This window comes from Ranitomeya imitator, chromosome 4 (assembly GCF_032444005.1).
Source record: "Ranitomeya imitator isolate aRanImi1 chromosome 4, aRanImi1.pri, whole genome shotgun sequence".
Lineage (NCBI taxonomy): Eukaryota > Metazoa > Chordata > Amphibia > Anura > Dendrobatidae > Ranitomeya > Ranitomeya imitator.
The window spans coordinates 608,243,100-608,264,634 of NC_091285.1; the positions used below are offsets into that span (position 1 = coordinate 608,243,100).

Genomic DNA, 21,535 nt, shown 5'->3' on the forward strand with positions numbered 1-21,535 from the left:
ATCACTGGATTACCTATACACTATATACAGAGCTCCTGTGTAGAATGTCACTGGTGATCACTGTATTACCTGTACACAGACACTGCATACTAAGTACAGATCTCCTGTGTATAATGGCACTGATGGTGATAGTATTGTGTTTTGTTTTTTTTATCATTGATCAGTATTGTAGTATTCAGTCACTATGTGGTGGTAATATGTGGTCTGGTCATGATGTTGTGGTATTTGTTCCTTGTATTTGATATTATTTGATCACTGTGGTGGTAATATGTCATCTGGTCATGGTGTGGCGGTATTTGTGTCTTGTAGATAGTATTATAGGTCACTGTGGTGATATGGTGTCTGGTCATGGTGCTGTGGTATTTGTTCCTTGTATGTGGTATTATAGGTCATTTTAAAAATTTAAAAATAAATAAAAATATACCTAAATTGTATTGCATATTTTAACAAATATTTAATAGGTTACAGCAGAGTAGGGCCTGGCCAAAAGTGTCTACCTTGTCATTTTGGTGGCTTAAAAAATATTTTGGCCAAAATAAAAGCTGCCGGCTATATGTGTGATCTGGTGATGGGAACTGTCAATGTGTGATAGGTGAGAAGTGGAGTTTTTCCAAGAGAGAGCGGTGGGACTGTGGACAGTTCGAGGGGTGGAGCGTGGAGGCGGGGCTGGGGTGGATCCTGGGCAGAGTCTCAAGGGGGCCCCGGAAATTTTGCCAGTATGGGGCCCCGAAATTTCTAGTGGCAGCCCTGCATGCCAACTAGATGTGTATGGCCTTGCTCAATGCAAAAGTTTTGATCAAGGCTAGACAAATCTAGTCGGAATGTGGCCAGAAGTATGCAGATCGCATGATCACCTGCTGCCTGTGCCGGCATTGGATTATCCTCATAGCACGCAGTGCACATGATGTGAGGATTCACAAGTCTGCAGTCACATAGTATTACTCTAGACTTGTAGCCTAAGGCCAGACAACCCCCTTAAGGGGCTTAATCTAGTCAGAGGCAGACAAAGTAGGCTGTTTAAGTTATTGCAAATGTCCTTGGTCCATCTTGGTGTCAATTTTCAATTAAGCCAAGTTTAAGTTGGATCTGAGTTAGACTGGTTGCTAAGGACATTTTGCCTGACAAACTTATAGAAACGACAATGGTTGTTAGAATACCTATATACCTAGCAACTAAATTCAATTCCGCCCCTAAACTCAGTATTTCGTTGGCACTCTTTACCTGTCAGCAGGCAAGACTAAAAGCAGCTTGATGGCATTCAGGCCCTGTAATTCTTAATCTCAGGCTGGTGAAGTTCTTCAATTGCACCTACTAATATAATAAATGTTAAAAAAACTCACAGCTATGAAATATTTTGCCCTTTGTATGAAAAACACACTGAAAACCTATATAAAATTAATGGAAAAAATAATGTAATGTTTTAAAAAATTTGTGAAATTCCAAAGGAGGAGATAAAGGAATTTTATGATGTCTAAAGATTAATCATTCACCGCATAATAACAAATCAATTGTGTAATAGCAAAAGATACTCTGAATTTTGGCTCCAACAAGAGCTATTTCTCAAACACATTTAAGATCTGAAATGTTTGTGAGTTGTGTGTGTTCCCTGTAGCTCCGGTATTATTAGCCCTGTGGTCTTAGGTTTAATTTTCATTTATAATAACAATGTTGTAAGACTTAAGGAGAGTTGTAATGTTTTGTGCCTATGATAAACAGTTTATTCTTGTCTCCCAGTGTATGTCATGTAGTCCTGTAGTCAGACTTAGGAACCTAAAGGGAAACGCGACCAAAACAAAAACAAATATACAAAGATGGTTTATGTGTGCAAATACATGACATGCTGCAATTTTTATAGTTTGTTTAAGATGAAATAGTACCGATGAAATTCTTGCATTTTTATAGAGTGACCTACTTGATTATATTTCACATTTTGCTCTGGGGTGGCCTGAGAAGATCATATACTCAATGCTATCTAGCCAGCTTCAAGACTGTGATACCTTACCAGATTCATAACTCTGTGCTAAATAACCAGCTTCAAGACACTATAATATCTAACCAGCTTCATGACTCTGTGGTATATATCCAGCTTCATGACTCTGTGGTATCTAACCAGCTTCATGACTCTGTGGTATCTAACCAGCTTCATGACTCTGTGCTATCAAACCAGCTTCTTGACTCTGTTCTATCTAACCAGCTTCATGACTCTGTGCTATCTAACCAGCTTCATGGCTCTGTATTATCTAACCTGCTTCATGGCTTTGTATTATCTAACCAGCTTCATGGCTCTGTGCTATTTAACCAGCTTCATGGCTCTGTGCTATCTAACCAGCTTCATGACTCTGTGCTATCTAACTAGCTTCATGGCTCTGTGATATCTAACCAGCTTCATGGCTCTGTGCTATTTAACCAGCTTCATGGCTCTGTGCTTTCTAACCAGCTTCATGACTCTGTGCTATCTAACCAGCTTCAAGACTCTGTGATATCTAACCAGTTTCAGGACTCTGTGGTATCTAACCAGCTTCATGACTCTGTGCTATCTAACCAGCTTCATGACTCTACTATCTAACCAGCTTCATGGCTCTGTATTATCTAACCAGCTTCATGGCTCTGTGCTATTTAACCAGCTTCATGGCTCTGTGTTATCTAACCAGCTTCAAGACTCTGTAATATCTAACCAGCTTCTTGACTCTGTGCTATCTAACCAGCTTCATGACTATGTGCTATCTAACCAGCTTCATGACTTTGTTCTATCTAACCAGCTTCATGACTCTGTTCTATCTAACCAGCTTCATGACTTTGTTCTATCTAACCAGCTTCATGACTCTGTGCTATCTAACCTGCTTCTTAACTCTGTGCTATCTAACCAGCTTCATGACTCTGTGCTATCTAACCAGCTTCATGACTCTGTGCTATCTAATTTGCTCCAAGCAGTTCTTGCTGTCCAACCTCCCCATAGTCCTCTGCAGATGTTCTTTGGCTGTCTGCAGGCTTGGACTGGCACTGATTCTCCGATGGGCCCAGGCACTGACACAGGGCCCCCACTGCTCCAGGGCCCCCACTGCTCCAGGGCCCCCCCCGCGCTCGCCCGCCTCCCTCCTTGAAGACGATACTCACCTGACCCTGTTCCAGCGATGCCTGGTCTCGGCGTCTGCAGTTCCTCCTGAATGAGCGGTCACGTGGTACCGCTCATTAAGGTCATGAATATGCGCATATTCATGAGCTTAATGAGCGTTATCACATGACCGCTCACGCAGGAAGAAGGTGCTGCGCCGGGAGTCGGGACAGAGCCATGTCGACGCGGCCGCGTGGTGTGTGGATGGACAGGTCAGGTGAGTATGAGGTATTTATTGACTTTGCCAACCTCAAGACTGTGTGAGATGATGTCACGGGAAGGGGTGGGGCGTCCTCCAGTGCAGCGCTGATAGCAGGAGACCTCCTGTGCTGTGGAGAGAGGCTGAGGAGCGGCGCAATGGTGGAGGCTCTGTACACAGGACTCCATGGGGCTGACCTGAGGGTTGTGGGGGCACAGATAGGCGGACGTTCCTACATGGGAGCTGTACAGAGAGCAGGGTGACTTTTGAATGTAGGGGAGGGGGTGCTGTCACATGGGGGTCTGGGGAAGGAGAGGGTGCTGTCACTTGGGGGTCTGTGGGGAAGGAGGGGGTGCTGTCACGTGTGGATCTGTGGGGAAGGAGGGGGTGCTGTCATGTGGGGGTCTGTGGGGAAGGAGGGGGTGCTGTCACGTGGGGGTCTGTGGGGAAGGAGGGGGTGCTGTCACATGGGGGTCTGTGGGGAAGGAGGGGGTGCTGTCACACACATGGGGGGTGTGTGAGGAAGGAGTGGGTGCTGTCACACACACGGGGGGTCTGTGGGGAAGGAGGGGGTACTGTCACACACATGGGGGGTCTGTGGGGAAGGAGGGGGTGCTGTCACACACATGGGTGGTCTGTGGGGAAGGAGGGGGTGCTGTCATGTGGGGGTCTGTGAGGAAGGAGGGGGTGCTGTCACACACATGGGGGGTCTGAAGGAGGATATAAGCCGACGCGCCATGCAAGATGGGAGCGGGAGCAGGTGGAGAGATAAGCCAAGCATACGGGGGGGGGAAATAAGATCCATGCATTCAGGGGGGGGGAAATACGAGCCAAGCATACAGGGGGGAATATGAGCCATGCATTCAGGGGGGGGGGAATATGAGCCATGCATACAGGGGCGGGAATATGAGCCATGCATTCAGGGGGGGAATGTGAGCCATGCATTCAGGGGGGGGGGAAATATGAGCCATGCATACAGGAGGGGGGATATGAGCCATGCATGCAGGAGGGGGATATGAGCCATGCATACAGGAGGGGGGGGTCATTATACAGTATGGAGCATCATGTGGGATCATTATACAGTATGGAGCACTGTGTGGCCATTATACAGTATTGAGCATCATGTGTGGCTGTTATACAGTATGGAGCATCATGTGTGGCCAATGGACATTATACAGTATGGAGCATCATGTGTGGCCATTATACAGTATGGAGCATCATGTGTGGCCGTTATACAGTATGGAGCATCACTTGTGGCCATTATACAGTATTGAGCATCATGTGGGATCATTATACAATATGGAGAACTGTGTGTGGCCGTTATACAGTATAGAGCACTATGTGTGGCCATTATACAGTATGGAGCGCTATGTGTGGCCATTATACAGTATGGAGCACTGTGTGGCCATTATACATTATGGAGCATCATGTGTGGCCATTATACACTGTAGCATCATGTGTGGCCATTATACAGTATTGAGCATCATGTGGGATCATTATACAGTATGAAGAACTGTGTGTGGCCGTTATACAGTATGGAGCACTATGTGTGGCCATTATACAGTATGGAGCGCTATGTGTGGTCATTATACAGTATGGAGCACTGTGTGGCCATTATACAGTATGGAGCATCATGTGTGGTGGCCGTTATACAGTATTGAGCATCATGTGTGGCTATTATACAGTTTGGAGCACTGTGTGGCCATTATACATTATGGAGCATCATGTGTGGCCATTATACAGTATTGAGCATCATGTGTGGCTATTATGTGTGGCCATATTTTTTTTGTTTATAATTATTGTATATAAAACAGTGTGATCAGCAGTGCTAAATGGCTGTGGTTGGGACGTGGATATGGGTGTGATTAGTTGTGAAATGGGTGTGGTCAGAGGTGTGGCCTAAAATTTGCTGCGCCGCACTACGCGCGTCGCAAACTTTATACCTCCTTCCCTTCAAAAGTTGGGAGGTATGGTACCGCATTTGCCAGATCACGGCAAGTGCCGCAAATCCCATAGGGAATGAATGAGGCCGAATGCAGTGTTGCTGTAAGTGATCCGTTACGCGGCAGATGCAGAAAAACTGCCAGATCTGCTGCAAAAGGCAACTTTCACATCAGCGATTCTTGCCAAAGTCACTGCCGATAGTATCATACTCACCAATGGGGGGGGGGGGGAGCAGCAGAAACTCTAAATACGGCCCTGGGGGGCTGCATTATATTCTGTGGTGGGGCTGCATTATTCTCTCGGAACTACATTATATTATGGGGGGCTACATCATACTATATGAGGGGGCTACAGTATACTCTATGGGGGGGGCTGCATTATATTCTGTGGTGGAACTGCATTCTCTCAGGGGACTACATTATATTCTGTGGTGGGTTGCATTATACTATATGAGGGGGGCTGCATTATACCCTATGGGGGGGCTACATTATATTCTATGTTGGGGACTGTGTCATACCTGAAGGGGTTGCATTATATTTTGTGGGGTGCTCCATTATATTCTATGAGAGGGGACCGCATTATATTTTATGAGGGGGCTACATCATATTCTGTGAGGGGGCTAACCCAACCCTTGCTACATTATTAAGACGTGAACTACCTTATATTATACCCTGATATTAGCGCTTTTTACCGCACCATTGGTGGTCTTGTATCTATTTCTATGTAGCTACATAGTGGGCCCCAAGAATGATTTTCTCTGGTGGGCCCAAGGTGCTCCAGTCCGACGCTGGCTGTCTGTTTCATGCACAGCAGAATTTTCTGCTTCCTTCCAAAGGAAGATGTTTTTAGCATTTACTGCATGATTTTCAGAGTTTGAGGCTACATAATGGCCCACATTATTTTGCGTGGTTTGGCCACCTTGGACAGATGGATCTGATATTTTCTTCTTTTTCCATGAACCTTATACCAGTTCCTCTCCCAGCTTCTTTTTTAACAATAAAGTGGCGGAAGCAAAATGTATGAGTTAACTTCCCCAAACCAAGCAAGTATGAGACCAGCCACTATATTAGATATGCCCACAGATAGTCAATCAGATTCATACTTAAATATATATATCCAACAAAAAAGAAAGAAAAGCACATCCGCACCGCTGCTGGTTGTCAGATTCAAATATCTCCAACCCCTTCAAGCCAAAACAAGCCGAAATGCTGTAGCCCCATAAATCCTTTAGGTGCAGCTCCCAAAATACAAGTTCATGAAACAGTGAATAGAAAGAAAGTGGAGCGCACTCACCGGAATAAAAAACGTCAATCCTTTATTCGGACATACAAAAATCCAGCAGGGAGAAAAGTGGAGACAAACGGACGACGGCCGTTTCGTGCAACTGGCACTTCGGTTAACATTTCCCTGTTGAAGCCCACACGAGAGAAAACGGTCAGTAAAGAATCCGCCACTTTGTCTGCTCGGATGGAGGACAGTGCCACAGCTTCCGGGTATCGTGTAGCATAGTCCACCACTATGAGGATGTACTTTTTGCCAGAGCTGCTAGGGATTGCAAGTGGCCCTATGATACCCACAGCCACTCGTTGGAAAGGCTCATCGATCACAGGCAGTGGTATCAATGGAGCTTTCTGTATATCCCCAGACTTTCCAACTCTCTGACAAACTGCACATGATCGACAATAATTGGCAATATCTGTCCCCATCTTGGGCCAATAGAAGTTATGTGTCAGGTGAGCTTTAGTCTTTTGTATTCCAAGGTGTCCGGCCAAAAGAATTTCATGGGCAATTCTCAGTAATTGTTCCCTAAATGGATAAGGGACTATCAGCCGCCTTTTATAGTCCCAAGATTCTGTATTATCTGTGGGGATTGGCTCTTTATACAGTCTGCCCTTGTCCCAGTATACTCTCTCTTTGTCAGAAGCAGCAAGTGGTTGGTCTGCAAGACATCTGTGCTCTTCCAGACTGACATCTGTCCGCAGGGCCTCCTGGAAGCTCTGACTGTCAGCCTGCAGGCCCTGGCCTAGTGTGACTGCCAGGCCCTGGTCTGATGTTGAGTCTTCAGTGTCTGTTATCAGGGACCTTGCTGGGTCTGCCATGTGATTATGCTTTGGGGCCACAGTATGGGCCTCCTGTTCTGGCAGTTCTGTCTGAGACTCACCCTCTAATCTATGGGCCTGAGTCTGAGCCGCAGCCTGGCTCCAGGTCACAGCAGCCACATATTTACAGTCCTGTGCATTGGGACATTTTCCATCCTCGCTTGGCATCTCAGGTGGGTCACTTGCTTCCACCTTCTCTGTAGCATTTACTTGCAAGGGAGGAACATAGTGGGACACCATCCTCCCCAGGTCCGTGCCTAGCAACACATTAGTGGGAATAGCCTCTGATACCCCCACTTCTCGCAATCCTTTCCCTGCTCCCTGGTCCAGATACATACAGGCCATGGGCACAGCAGGGCTGACCCCTCCAATCCTGGTTATAGACATAGTCTTCCCTGGTATGATATCGGCAGGGGTTATCATGGCTGGACGCACCAGGGTCACCTCTACCCCAGTGTCCCTGAGACCAATGGTGACTTTATTGCCAACAGTGACAGATTGACAGTTCTCATTAGCCCTCGCATCAGAGCCAGCCACAAAGAGGACTGACGGTGGGGACACAGACGGCTTTGCGGCTGTAGTTGGACGTTTCTCCCTATCAGGGCAGACAGCGCTAACATGTCCCACTTTGTTGCAGGAGAAGCACCGGGACCCCATAGAAGGCAGGCTTGGACAGCACTGGTGATCGGCGACAGAGGGTCCCTGTTTGGCTTACTTCCCCTCCAGCTGAATCCCGATGGCTTCCGCACCTCAGGCATCCTGTTAGCCACATAGCAGTCCACAATATTTGCAGCCTGATCTGCAGTTTGTGGCTCCCGATCAAACACAAATTGTTGTACATCCGTGGGGCACATGTGAAGAAATTGATCCTTGACCATAAGATCCGTTAAGTCCTCAAAACTGTTAACAGAAAGTCCCCTGATCCATTGGTAGAACGTGGTCCTCAAGGTGCTCACAACATCCGCATAGCTGTCCGTTGATCCCCGTTGTAGGTTCCAGAACTTTCTCCGATACACTTTTGGTGTTAGGTTGTATTTCCTGATCAGGGCCTCTTTTATGGCCTCATAGTTCACATCTAACTCTGGTGGGAGGCTAGCAAAAACTTCCATGGCTTTGCCTCTCAACCCTGGTGTTAGATACTGCGCCCACTGCTCACGGGGTAGGTGGTATTGCCTGCAGGTTTTTCAAACCCCCGAAGGAAAGTATCTAAGTCCGTATCCATCTCCATCACAGGGAAGTTTTCCAGACGTGGTCTCCTTGGATTTATGTCCTGGGAGGGGGTTATCTGAGGACTGATATCCCCTCTACCCCCTCTATTTGAGGGATTTGAAGCTGGAAAGCTCTGTCCTCTCGGAGTTCTGCAGCCTCTCTCTCAGCCTGGTGTTCTGCAGCCTGTCGGTACTGTAGAATGAGCTGCATGCGCAGATTGGGATCACTTGTTCCCAGCCGTTGTAAGTCCATTTGTAAAGTACAGTCCATAGGCTCCTCAGCACTGGCATTGCGGGCATTTCCATCTTGTATCTCCGGTGCAAGAGCTGGCATTGCTGGGTCTCTCTGAGGTGGGCTCTCTCCTTGCCAAGATGGTCTAGCACTTTGCTCTATGTCCTGCTCAACCAAAGTGAGTATCAGCAGCTCCCTGGATCTGTTGGCCGTCTCTATTCCTCTGCTCACAGAGGCCGGACAGAGCTTCTTTGCCCTGCTTCTTGTACTGGGCTGCCATATCGATGAACAGCCTTTGCCAAATAAAAGATAGAAAAGAAAAACGGGGAGGGGAAACTGTTTGCAAGTATGTCTATGTAAGTACTGAGTTGAACCTTGTATAACTGGTACACTCCTCACAAGGATACCAATTCTTTAGTACAGGGAATAATTGCTTAAACCATGTACTAATGCTCTAATAGAAAAAATTCTATCCCACCGCTATGCCACCAATTGTCACGGATCCCTACTCCGTGGTGTAACTAATTTGTCCATGCCCGCTCTCAGCACGTGACTTGAGTTGTGCCTGCAAGGGTTAATCTATCTTCCCACTCTCAGTCCAAAATTCAACCTCTGTCCTATACTGTAATGGGAGCATAAACACACTCCGACCCAGGCCACACACTCGCTCATACATGCTGCCACCACTCATCGAACACACGGGTGATGAGTCCCAGAAATATTAATACTAGTAATGTCTACCACTCATAAGGCTCACACACCTTAGGCTATGGATTCTTTTAGAACATTCAAGGTTCAACTTGTTAAAGTTTTATACTTTAATACAAAAAGGCTCAGTGCTTACAGTAAGAAAAGGTATAAAATATGATAATAAAAAGACATACAACCTATGCAAAACAGTATAAAATCACAAGAGAAAACTTACAGAAATTATCTAACTTGGCATTCTGCTTTCTGCTCCCTGAGGGTAGGATGAATGTAGATTGGATCACACCAGCTCGGCTGCCCCCATTATGTGAACACAATTCTAGACCAGCCCTCAGGTTAATATCATAATTGCTTGTTTTTTTGATTGGACCATGGCTGCGCTACCAATGAACATATTATTTTCTCCTGAGATCCTTTGTGAAAACATTCTCACAGAGATATTATCAGGCCGTAATTGACATCTCTTTTCCAAGAGCTAGGAGGTGTCAAGTGTTACCCTTTCTTCTTGGTCCTAGCTAGACCCCCTGGTGAGATTTGGAGACAGAAGTCTGCTTGTCTCAGGAAAATACATATTAACACCTGGGTGAGACCTGCCTTCAGGACAGATGTTACATTATCACTAGTCACACATATAACCCTAGACATATGTCACTACACACATATAGATATATACATATTTCACCACAATAAGGAAATTCATAAAGCTCCAGTTAATGGCCAGAAAGCACTTACCTGTATATGGAATGGAGTCCCACAAAACAATAATCTCATCTTTAACTATTGGCTGTTAGGTATTCCTAATTTTGGAATTTAGACCAATTATCAACTTAAGTTTCAAGATCTATTTTAACATTTTAAAACTGGAATAGATATACATATCGCCAATAGTTATCTTTTCTTGGTTTGGTAAGTTATTTGATGTTAACTATTGAAAATCAACTGAGCTGAAAAACTTGCAGTTTTCACATAAAAAATATTTCTTACTTCTTAAAGTTTTTTTTCCCATTTTTTGCATATCACTGCATATGCCAAATGTTTTCACTCCCCCGGAAGAAGCAAGAGGCGAAACGTACATCGGGGTGAGGGAGACGCCACTCTATCCAGGTCTTCTGCTACATTGCATTTGTAGTAGGTCTGTTTAGCATTACCTTTGGCCATGAGTGATGAGCGAATATACTCGTTACTCGAGATTTCCTGAGCACGCTCGGGTGACCTCCGAGTATTTTTTTAGTGCTCGGAGATTTAGTTTTCCTCACCTCAGCTGAATGATTTACATCTCTTAGCCAACTTGATTACATGTGGGGATTCCCTAGCAGCCAGGCAACCCCCGCATAAACTTATGCTGGCTAACAGATGTAAATCATTCAGCTGAGGTGATGAAAACTAAATCTCCGAGCACTAAAAATACTCGGAGGTCACCCGAGCGTGCTTGGGAAATCTCGAGTAACAAGTATATTCGCTCATCACTATTGGCTATATATTTTGATTAATGACATCCATCGGGACTGTTTTGAGGTATTTTTCTGATCCATTTAGTATAATCACAGGAAAGGTAATCTGATATCGATTTGATTAGCCTTCTGTTTTCCCTGAATGAACGTCCTTAATTATAGAGCAATATAGCCTTTATTACTCTGTGTAGAGTGGTAGTCTCCCTGACTAAGCACTGAGATTTTTAATCACTAATGTACGAGTTTTGTATACACGTTCAATTAATTCGCACTCAATTCTTTGCTACTATAAAATAAGTTCATGAAGGGTAAGGACTCACAAGATAAAGCAGTGAAAATATGACCGTAAAATTTAAGGTAAAGCTATTCAGGATGCCATATAATGCTGCCCAGATGGGAATTAAAATCTACATTAAACTTTGTGGTCTGAAAGTCTTTTCAGTGCAGGGTTATATAGGGGAAAAATCTGATAATCGTTCTGGCTTCACTACATTTATCAGAATGAACCTTTTTAAAAAATAAAGTTCATATTGTTTTTATCAAAAGGGGATATGTAGTTGCAGACTTAAAATTGCAAGTCAATACATTTGGGCAATGGTTACCTGGTATTTACTGCATTTGCTTCTCTTTTTATAAGTGTTACATTAGGATAAAGCTTCGATCTATGACAATTTAGCAATATTATGTGAAGGCAGAGTCTAATGTCTGCAATCCAGCTGACGTCACATGGTTTCCAGTAAGATTGTAACGGTAAGCATCTATTGTCTAGCCCTATTAGAGTAGCGTTTGTAGCCGATGACATTTTCTGCTCAATCTGACTACTTAGAGCCCTCATGGTTCGCGGCTCATGGCAGTGCCAGCTTTAGGCCAAAGTCACACGTTCAGTCTTTGGTCATTATTTTACATCAGTATTTATAAGCCAAAACCAGGAGTGGGTGATAAATACAGAATGTATTTCTATTATACTTTTCCTCTGATTGTTCCACTTCTGGTTTTGGCTTAGAAATACTGATGTAAAATACTGACCAAATACTAAATGTGTGGATGTGCCCTTAGGATCATTTAAACACTAGCCAGAATTTTAGACTCATCATGAAAATTGCTGAAAAACGGTGCAAAAAGTTACAAGGGGCATTCATTAAAGATTTCCCCTGACCCACTTCTATTTATCACAGGATGCTGAAACTGCACAAGTGTGATGATATAAGTCTCTATAGCTTACGTGCCAATTTGCAACTCAGAACTGATAACGGTCTCGATTTTACAGGTGCTGTGTAAGGTTTGATAATGGACCCAATGAAATACAGAGCAGTAATTAAGTTCCTTTACTTGAAAGACTGCACACTAAAAGGAGATGTTCAATGAGATGAAAGAGGTTTATGGTGATGATTCCCCATCATATGATATGATCAATTCAAATGTGGTCGGACTTCGGTGCAAACAGCTCCAATACTAGGGCGACCCCACTCTGCTATTGATGAACACACCATCCAGCAAGTGGAGGTTCCCATTTTGGAAAATCGCCGCATAACCATTCGCCACCTAGCGTAAAATATCAAGATTACTGTGGGATCTGTGGAAAAAATCATCCAAGACCATCATCACAAGCATAAGGTATAAACTCGCTGGATTCCCCGGCTGCTCACACCTTTCCAGAAGAAGGAACGAGTCAAATGCTCTCAGGCTCAATTGACAATGTGCCATGGAAGCCAGGAGGACTTTTTCAAAAGGGAAAGCATTTTCCAGATTATGAGACTCTGATTTCCGAAGTCACAACGTAGCTTTTGGAGCAACCTGTCGACTTCTATAAGTGAGGTGTTTACAGTTGCTTAAACAGAAGAGTGTGTCCCTAGAAGGACTAATACTAATAATAAAACTTGACTGTGTCAAGTTTCATTGCTCTCCATCAACAGGAAGTGGGTCAGGGGATTCTTTAATGAACACTACTAATAAAGAGGTTGTCCAGGACTTTTTTTACTATGTGCCTAAAAACTAACAGGCAGATAGTTACCAACAGGCAACTACGTATCTACCTGTTGTGCTCGGCGCTGGCTCAGAGCAGTCCCAGACCACTCCCATAGGAGATTCAGCTGCTCCACATCAACAAAGCAGCTCTTTTTCTTCTATTCTGCTCTGTCGAGGGGACGTGACTGTCAACGTCATGCAGATGCAATTAGGCAGCCGGAGAACCAGCTATCAATCAGCATGACATCAGCAGCGATGTCCCGTCAACAGAGCAGAGGAGGTGAGATGCAGCTGCTCTGTCAAAAGTTTAGGTATCCTGCATGGTTAGTACCGAGACACACCCCCCTTTTGAAAGTATCACATCTTGTAAACACTTTTTGTAGCCAGACAAGAGTATTTCGATTCTTGTTTGAGGGATTTTCATCCATTCTTCCCTGGAAAATTCATCCAGCTCTGTGATATTCCTGGGTCATCTTACATGCACTGCTATTTTGAGGTCTATCCACAGATTTTCAGTGACGGTCAGTTCCGGGGACTGTGAGGGTCACTGTAAAACCTTCAGCTTGCGCTTTTTAAGGTAGTCTATTGTGGATTTTGACGTGTGTTTAGGATCATTATCGATTTGTAGATGCCATCCTCTTTTTAACTTCAGCTTTTTAGAGATCGTGTTAAGTTTGCATCAAGAGTTTGTTGGAATTTAATCTATTCTTCCCTCTACTCATGAAATGTTCCCCGTGGCATTGGCTGAACACAACCCCAAAGCATGATTGATCCATGCCTATGCTTAATGGTTGTCAAGATGTTATTTTTCCTAAATTTTGAGACTTTTTTTCTTCATACATACTGTACCTTTGATCATTGTGGCCAAAGAATTCTATTTTAACCTCATCGGTCCTCAAGACATCTTTCCAAAATCCATCAGTCTTGTTTAGATGTTCTTTTGTATATTCTGATGCTAAATTTTATTGTGAAGACACAGGAGAAGTTTTCTTCTGATGACTATTCCATGAAGGCCATATTTGTAATGGTGTCTCTGAATAGTAGAACAATGTACTACAACTCCAGAGTCTGCTACATCTTTCTGAAGGTATTTTGCAGTAAAGTGGGAGTTCTGATTTGCTTCTCTAGCAATCCTAGGGGCAGCTCTCACTAAAATTTAGTTTGGTCTCCCAGACATTATCTTGACCTCCACTGCTCCTGTTAACTGCTATTTCAAACTGAGGAAAGGGCAACTTTAAAATGTTGTGTTATCTTTTTATAGCCTTCTCCTGCTTTGTGGGTCTCGGCTATTTTCATTTACAAAGTACTAGGCAACTGCTTACAAGAACACATGGCTGCTGTTTTTTGGTACAAGGCTATAGTAAGCTGGGTTTTTATAAAGCTGGGAAATTTGCATCACCTAACCTTTCCTTACGAAGCAGCCTAATTAAAGTCTGAAACTTTGGTCAAAGGCTAATCTACCTGTCTCCCCAGCCTCTCCCCTATGCCAAGCCCTTCACTGGCTTCATATTGCCCAGAGACTCCATTTTAAAACCCTTAAAATGACATACAAAGCCATCCTCAACCTGTCTCCTCCATACATCTGTGACATGGTCTCCCGGTATTTACCTACACGCAACCTCCGATCCTCTCAAGATCTCCTTCTCTACTCCCCTCTCATCTCTTCTTCCCAAAACCACATCCAAGACTTCTCCCATACTTCCCCCATACTCTGGAACTCTCTACCCCGACACATCAGACTCTCGCCTACCATAGAAACCTTCCAAAAGAACCTGAAGACTCACCTCTTCCGACAAGCCTACAGCCTTCAGTGATCTTCAACCTACTGAACCGCCACACAACCAGCTCTACCCTCTCCTAGTGTATCCTCACCCATCCCCCGCAGACTGTAAGCCCTTGCGGGCAGGGTCCTCCCTCCTTATGTACCCCTGTGCCTTGTTTTTTGCTCATGTTTAATGTACTTGTCTATATTTTCCCCCTTTTTCACATGTAAAGCGCCATGGAATAAATGGCGCTATAAAAATGTATAATAACAATAATGATAATCTAAGCACATATAACTCCAAGGGTGCTCGAACTTTTGCATTGGCCTATCTTCCTTTTTGTAAGTTAAAAAACTCTCTCTCTCTCTACATATATATATACGTATATATATATTTTACCTAAAATACAAAGGAAACGTGTCATCTTTAACTTTATGGCTATTCGAGATCATTTGATCTTCAACTTGCTTAACTGTTCACAATAAAAGTAAGTTTGACCAGAGGTGCCCAAAATTTTACATGCCACTGCGTTCAAGCATTAGTCTTAGTCTTCCAATCAACATCCTTATTAGTCTATTACTAGCCAACAGCGCGTGAGCTGTTTAGGTTTATTGTCTATCACACGGTATAAACACATGAGTAATCCTCAGAACATCAATCCTATTTATATTAAACATCTAAAGCCATTGTGCAACAAATTCATGAAAATGTTACGAAATCAAAACCCTTAATCCTTTCCCTCTGCTCCAACAACATAGTCAAGGAAATTGCTTCATAGTAAAAAGTTATTGTGCCTTTCTTCCTGAGAAATTTCCTAAGAAAGCAATAAGGTATATAGAAAATAGTGCCTAATAACAGCATCTACGCAAGGGACTGGAGGAACATATGGTGATAAAATTCATTCGCAAAGGAGGAAAACCGGGAACCATGGACAGGATATTTCACCAATATTATTCTTAGCATTTGGAGAAAAATGTTCCCAAAATCTGACACCTTGCTTGCAAGGAAATCCATTTACAAGAGATACAGTTTAATGGTCTAAGACCTCTAAATCCATAATGAGACCCTACACCTAACTGCCTATGACTTCACTTTACCTGTATATCTGCTTTACAGATTTGTTATCGTGGAATATTAAATTAATTGTTCCAAAATAAAAACTTTGCACCTATCCATAGAATAGGTTTCCCTTTATAATTACAGAGGGTCTGACTACTACAACACCAAATGAAAATGATAAGACCCCCAAAACCCCTGTCTGAGTGTTGTGCAGGTCTTTTGCTCAAATTATTCTCTAGGGAACTGAAGGAGATACCCACATATAGTTCTCGGTTATCCCTCAGTCCCAAAGAGCATAAATTAAGTAGCAGCATGGATGAGTGACCAGCATTTCATTCCCACAGAGAACTTGGAGACCACCATTTTGTGAATACTGGGGTCAGAATTCCTACGATTGGAAAGTTAGCACCAATCATTTGGATAGGCGATACCTTTAAATTTTGGAACAATCCCTTTAAGTTAGAAATTTATATCATCACATCCTGATTGGTACTTATGATCTTGATCTCTTTGTGCCCACAAAATGGCCCACCACTATTGTTCCCCAAAATTCAGCATAAAAGCAATTAGATTTAGAATTAATCAATTATTGCTCTCTGTCTCCTCCATCACTTCAATCTGTAGGGCGCAGTCAGACAACCGTATAAATCAGACCAATGTTGAATCGCAATGCTCGGACTGACAGCGGTTCTCCCCTTCCGTGTGTGATAACGCCATATTTTTTGATGCAGATGTCAGGCTTGGGTTGAGAGAGTGGTGGCCAGTCCGAGTACTGCAGTCTGATCTCAGTCTGATTTATTCGATTGTTTGACTGTACCCTAAATATAATATATACAATATATCTTTCCTGTCCCTCCACCAGTATATCCTCCACACATTTTCAGTGTTCAATATTTACACATGTAAATAGTGGGGTCACCTCCTGCACTCATTGTACGTGGCACCTTCATAATAATCAGCAGCTTGCTTAAGCACAATGACATGTTGGCTATACAGACATATAAAGTGTATTGTTCCCCCTCAGTGGGAGACTCCATACCCTCCGTTCTCCTACTCTATAAAACCAGAGACACACATCTGATTTTTAATAATTGATGCTCCTCATCTATACAGACTAGGAGTCTGGTTGGTGGTACTATGGATGTTTTTGGCTTGACTCTTGTCATACTTCATGGCAGCGTAGTGTGTCGGACTTTGACTTGCAGGTTAAATACTTATATGCGGCATTAGAGAGACAGTTTTCAGCTTCTGATGGAAAATTATGTTGCATTATTTTTGGTTCCTTTTCCAAAGAAAGAAATGGATCAGGTAGATCTCTGCAAAGAGAATCAGTAGTTTCTAAATGTGCCTGTGGTGGTGAGCTGCAGTAATTTTGGGAAGTAGTGCTAGGTTAAGATGGTGGAGGACAAGGGTTGCCAACGACAGAGGAGCCATGAAGTAATTCTTCATTTCATGAACACATTTAATTCCGTCTCATTGGTAAATGTTATCTTTTAATGACAGGACACTTTGTACAACAGTCACTGAACACTATTGTAATGTTTTCTCAGCTCCATCGAGTGCTCCTCCAGGAGAACATGCCGGGTGCACACCAAGAAACCTCGTAGACCAGCAATGTGACCTCTTCTCTTGGCCTTGAGCAAATTTTCAAGCATGTCCAAAAATATCTGTGAACATTTCCTTTCGCCATGGTTTCACTGTGGTTTCTTTTGCCAAACATGAGGTGTAAGATTTATTTTGGGCACAAAAATAGAACTTGAGAACCATTTTTATATCATTTGCATGAAATTCATGCCCAGCAGTTTGAGTGTTTAGTAGATTCCAGTTACAGTTAAGCACAGAAGTTTTATCAGATTGAATAAAGTATATGATGTCATTCCAGTAACCCCTTAATGACCTCCAATAATCATTTTTTTGCAATGGTTACCAGATTTCTCTTTTTTAAACTGCTGCCACTATGCTTTCTGGCTGAAAATTCCTTCCCAAAGTTATATCTCTTAGATCACGCTAACTTGCATATCTTAGAAAAATAAATTTTTGAAATCTCCAGTGCTGTCTGGAGTGTTTGGACCATACAAACGCTCTATTGAAATCTCGTTAAGACACACATTGATGTGGATGACTACTCCTATGTTAACTACATGACATATATAATCTTCTCCACATAGTATTTGCCCTGTTATGGGCAAAACCAGGTCAAATGTCACTACCAGGTCATCAGCTTCATCATTCACCACAACAAAAATATCTGAAAAATGGACTACGCCTCTTTGAAAGGCATAGATGCTGCAAAGGTGACTAATTAAGAAAGACTAAATATATGACACCCGTACTGAAAAGCATACAGGAATGTACAGTCGAAAATGTTGTACCCTATATAATTTGTGCATCCATGCAGAATGCTGATTAATAACAACTTTTCATACAGTTATGCGCATGAGCTCAGAAAATTGCTGATTATTAGGCTACTGATCCTACCTTAATTGGGGAATACCACTTTCGGGAAGAGCTTGACCTCCCATAATTGATGTTGAGAATCTTTGGAGACGGAAACTCGTACTCCTGTTCTGGCATCTTCACTTTGGCATTTTTGGCTTTTTCTAACTTGGCTCCTTCTTCAGTAGAACCTTTCTCGCCCCAACGCACCTAAAGATAGGATAATAAGTTTTAGCAAACAACTAAAATACTAAAACTATTGGTTCATAAATTTATAACAATCTTTGTATTACAGTGTAACTGGAGAGGGGACACCATGATGGCATAGTGCGTAGAAGGGTTGTTTTCCAGCACAGGGGGCAGGGTATATACAGTATGCTCTCTCTGTGGCATGTAGGGTTCTTCTCATGCAGTAAAAACTTAGAATATATAATTCTTTTCTATGAAACTAGCACTAGTCTGAGTTAGGAAAATAATATTCCCACTACTCAAGGAAGAAGGTACCTTTCATAAGTATATGTGGTAAGTGAAGCATTTCTCACAATATATTCTCATGACTTTGCCCAACTAAAAAAGTCAAGATTTTCAGAAAGCATTGGTTAGTTTGGGTGTATTCTATAATCTTTGAAGTTGAGAATATTAAAGAACCAGAGTTTTTCAAAGACGTAAGAATTCTCAGAAGTTACCTAGCTGCTCCCAAGGGTCAAGAAATATCAAAGTGCAGTAAGGCGCTATAGCCCTAATTCCTATTTGAAGAAACCTCCCTTACTTTGGTGCCAGGATATTCCGTGCAGTTCACTTCATGAGAATATTTGTGGGTAAGTGACTTTGCTAAGACACCAATCTAATCTCTATGCATATAAATTGATATAAATTCTTACCCTGGATCCAGTACAGAGTGTAGTATAAAGGCTGTCACAGCTTTATAAACCCATATATAAGGTCAGTACTAAATATATAATACCTCCATTCTTTTGATTCCTCCAACTCCTCGTCCTCCATAATAAGATGCATCCACTGTAGGCCACTTCTTTTTGGGCAATCCATCATCCTCTTCCTCCTGTAATGAAGAACAAGAGTTAGAGCATGTGCATATCAGAACTAATGCGAAAGAGAAGCTGATGTGATCGATCAAGCGGGGCATAAAATGAGACATAGGTGCCAGTTCCATATTTAAAGTACATTAGTAAGTACAATTGAAAAGTAACAAAAATGGGGTTAAGTGTCCTTAAATTGTTAAGGTGTGCAACTTACTGTAATAGACCTTAGATCAGAAATGTATTCGGACTTAATTATTAAGCTTTGCTTATATAGCGCTATCATATTCCACAGCGGTTTACAGACACTATCCTCATTGTCCCCATTGGGGCTCACAATCTATATTCCCTATCGGTATGTCTTTGGAGCATGGGAGGAAACCAGAAGAACATACAAACTCCTTGCACATGTTGTCATTGGTGGGGTTTGAACCTGGGGACCAGCGTTTGAAAGTAACGGTGATAACCACTGATCCACCGTTCAGCTGAAATGTTCAGGGGCTGGCTTCTCATTTTAATAACTAAACCAGCCCCCTTCTGTTTCGAAACCGATGAACAAAGAGAGAATTGGCTTGGCCTAGTTATTAAAATGACCAGCCATCCAGCCCCCTTAATTCCGGCCATCTACTGATACAGGAAACACTGTTATTTTTTCTAGCCGGGATTTTGTATTTGAATATCATGGTTCATCTCAGACATGGATCGTGATAGTGAGTTGCATAACTTATGATACTTACTAAAATACATTTCACTAAAATTGGTACTTACAAAAGATTATAGCATTTTTTTTATGTGCCAGGAAAATGTTAAAAAAAAAAATAAGGCAGTATGCAGAAAGCAACTATGCTTCTTTTTAGTGAAGGTCACCAGCAGCCATAATGTTTTCTTAAATCCATGTCTATGTTGGGGTTTTGAACCCCAGGAAATCAGGAAAGGAAGCTCATACTGCTACCAAACACTAATTAGCACAAAATTGTAAAAGCAGGATATTCTCCTATGGTTACCATGCTAAAATATAACATACATGGCTCAGCTATTGCCATGAACATTTCAATCACAATATTATGTAGATTCGGACTATTTTCCAAGAAAAACATGGCAAGTAAATAAACGGAGAGAAGAAATCGAGAAGATGCTTTAAAACCCTCCTGGGTACATTCCATTGCTGTGATAAATGATCTTTAAAGCCCTTCATGGAAAAGATCCTGGTAAAATCTCTTCTAGCAGCTCTTGCACAATCTGATTTACTATTAAAGGAGCTGAAGCTAAATTTAATTAGGACCTCCGTAATGTGTGTGTGTGTGTGTGTGTGTGTGTATATATATATATATATATATATATACAGTACAGACCAAAAGTTTGGACACACCTTCTCATGTAAAGATTTTTCTGTATTTTCATGACTATGAAAACTGTACATTCGCACTGAAGGCATCAAAACTATGAATTGTTTTGCACACTCTTGGCATTCTCTTGATGAGATTCAAGAGGTGGACACTGGGAATGGTCTTCCAACAATCTTGAAGGAGTTCCCAGAGATGCTTAGCACTTGTTGGCCCTTTTGCCTTCACTCTGCGGTCCAGCTCACCCCAAACCATATCGATTGGGTTCAGGTCTGGTGACTGTGGAGGCCATGTCCAAAATAGAGAAATGGCGGCTGACAGCACAACTGACAAAGGCGGATGCCCGTCCTAATTCCACTGGACCCAAGTGGAGGAGTACATACCATGAGTTGAAGTGAAGGACAGCATCCAATCCAGGTGAAAAAAATGTCTCTTTATTGTGCCAAAAATGCAACATTTCCACCTCAAGGGTCTTTCTCAAGCATACATAACAATCAAACTGGCAGCCTTAAATAGGAAGGGGATCATCACCCACCAATCCCTTTATCCGTAACCGCCCATACAATTTACATAACAGTGTTTGGTAATCACATTAACAGTGCAAAACTTACATTCTATACAACACATGCAATTAAAAACTTTTCACATTGTCATACATATCCCACATAACGCATAATTCAACCCGTAACTAAAACAGTTAGCACATGTAGGGAATCAAAACGTAAATAAACAGTACTGCCTGCCATGTCAGGACCAATCACCAGGTCCATAGAGGCAACCATGCGCCCGATCAGCCAATAATACAGCCTGTGTCTCCCACCTCATCACCAGCAAATCAATGCTCGCATAGTGGGCCCAATCCAAAGTACCGACATGAACCTAGCCTAATGTACCAGAACCAATCCAGGCTCACCTCACCTGAACACATCGTGTATCCACATGAATCATCACATGACCAGACTTCAGCCGTCTAAAGCTC

General features: G+C 42.7%; 1 protein-coding gene across 1 annotated transcript in view; it reads right to left on the minus strand.

Moving 5' to 3' along the window:
• The window catches only part of ANTXR1 (ANTXR cell adhesion molecule 1), a 320,379-nt gene that overhangs the window by 49,343 nt on the left and 249,501 nt on the right, over positions 1-21,535 (minus strand). Inside the window, exons 15-16 of the mRNA XM_069766572.1 lie at positions 19,141-19,236; positions 18,219-18,386 (exon numbers count right to left, since the gene is read on the minus strand). Coding sequence (XP_069622673.1) covers positions 18,219-18,386; positions 19,141-19,236 — 264 coding nt within the window. The remainder of the gene's footprint in view (positions 1-18,218; positions 18,387-19,140; positions 19,237-21,535) is intronic.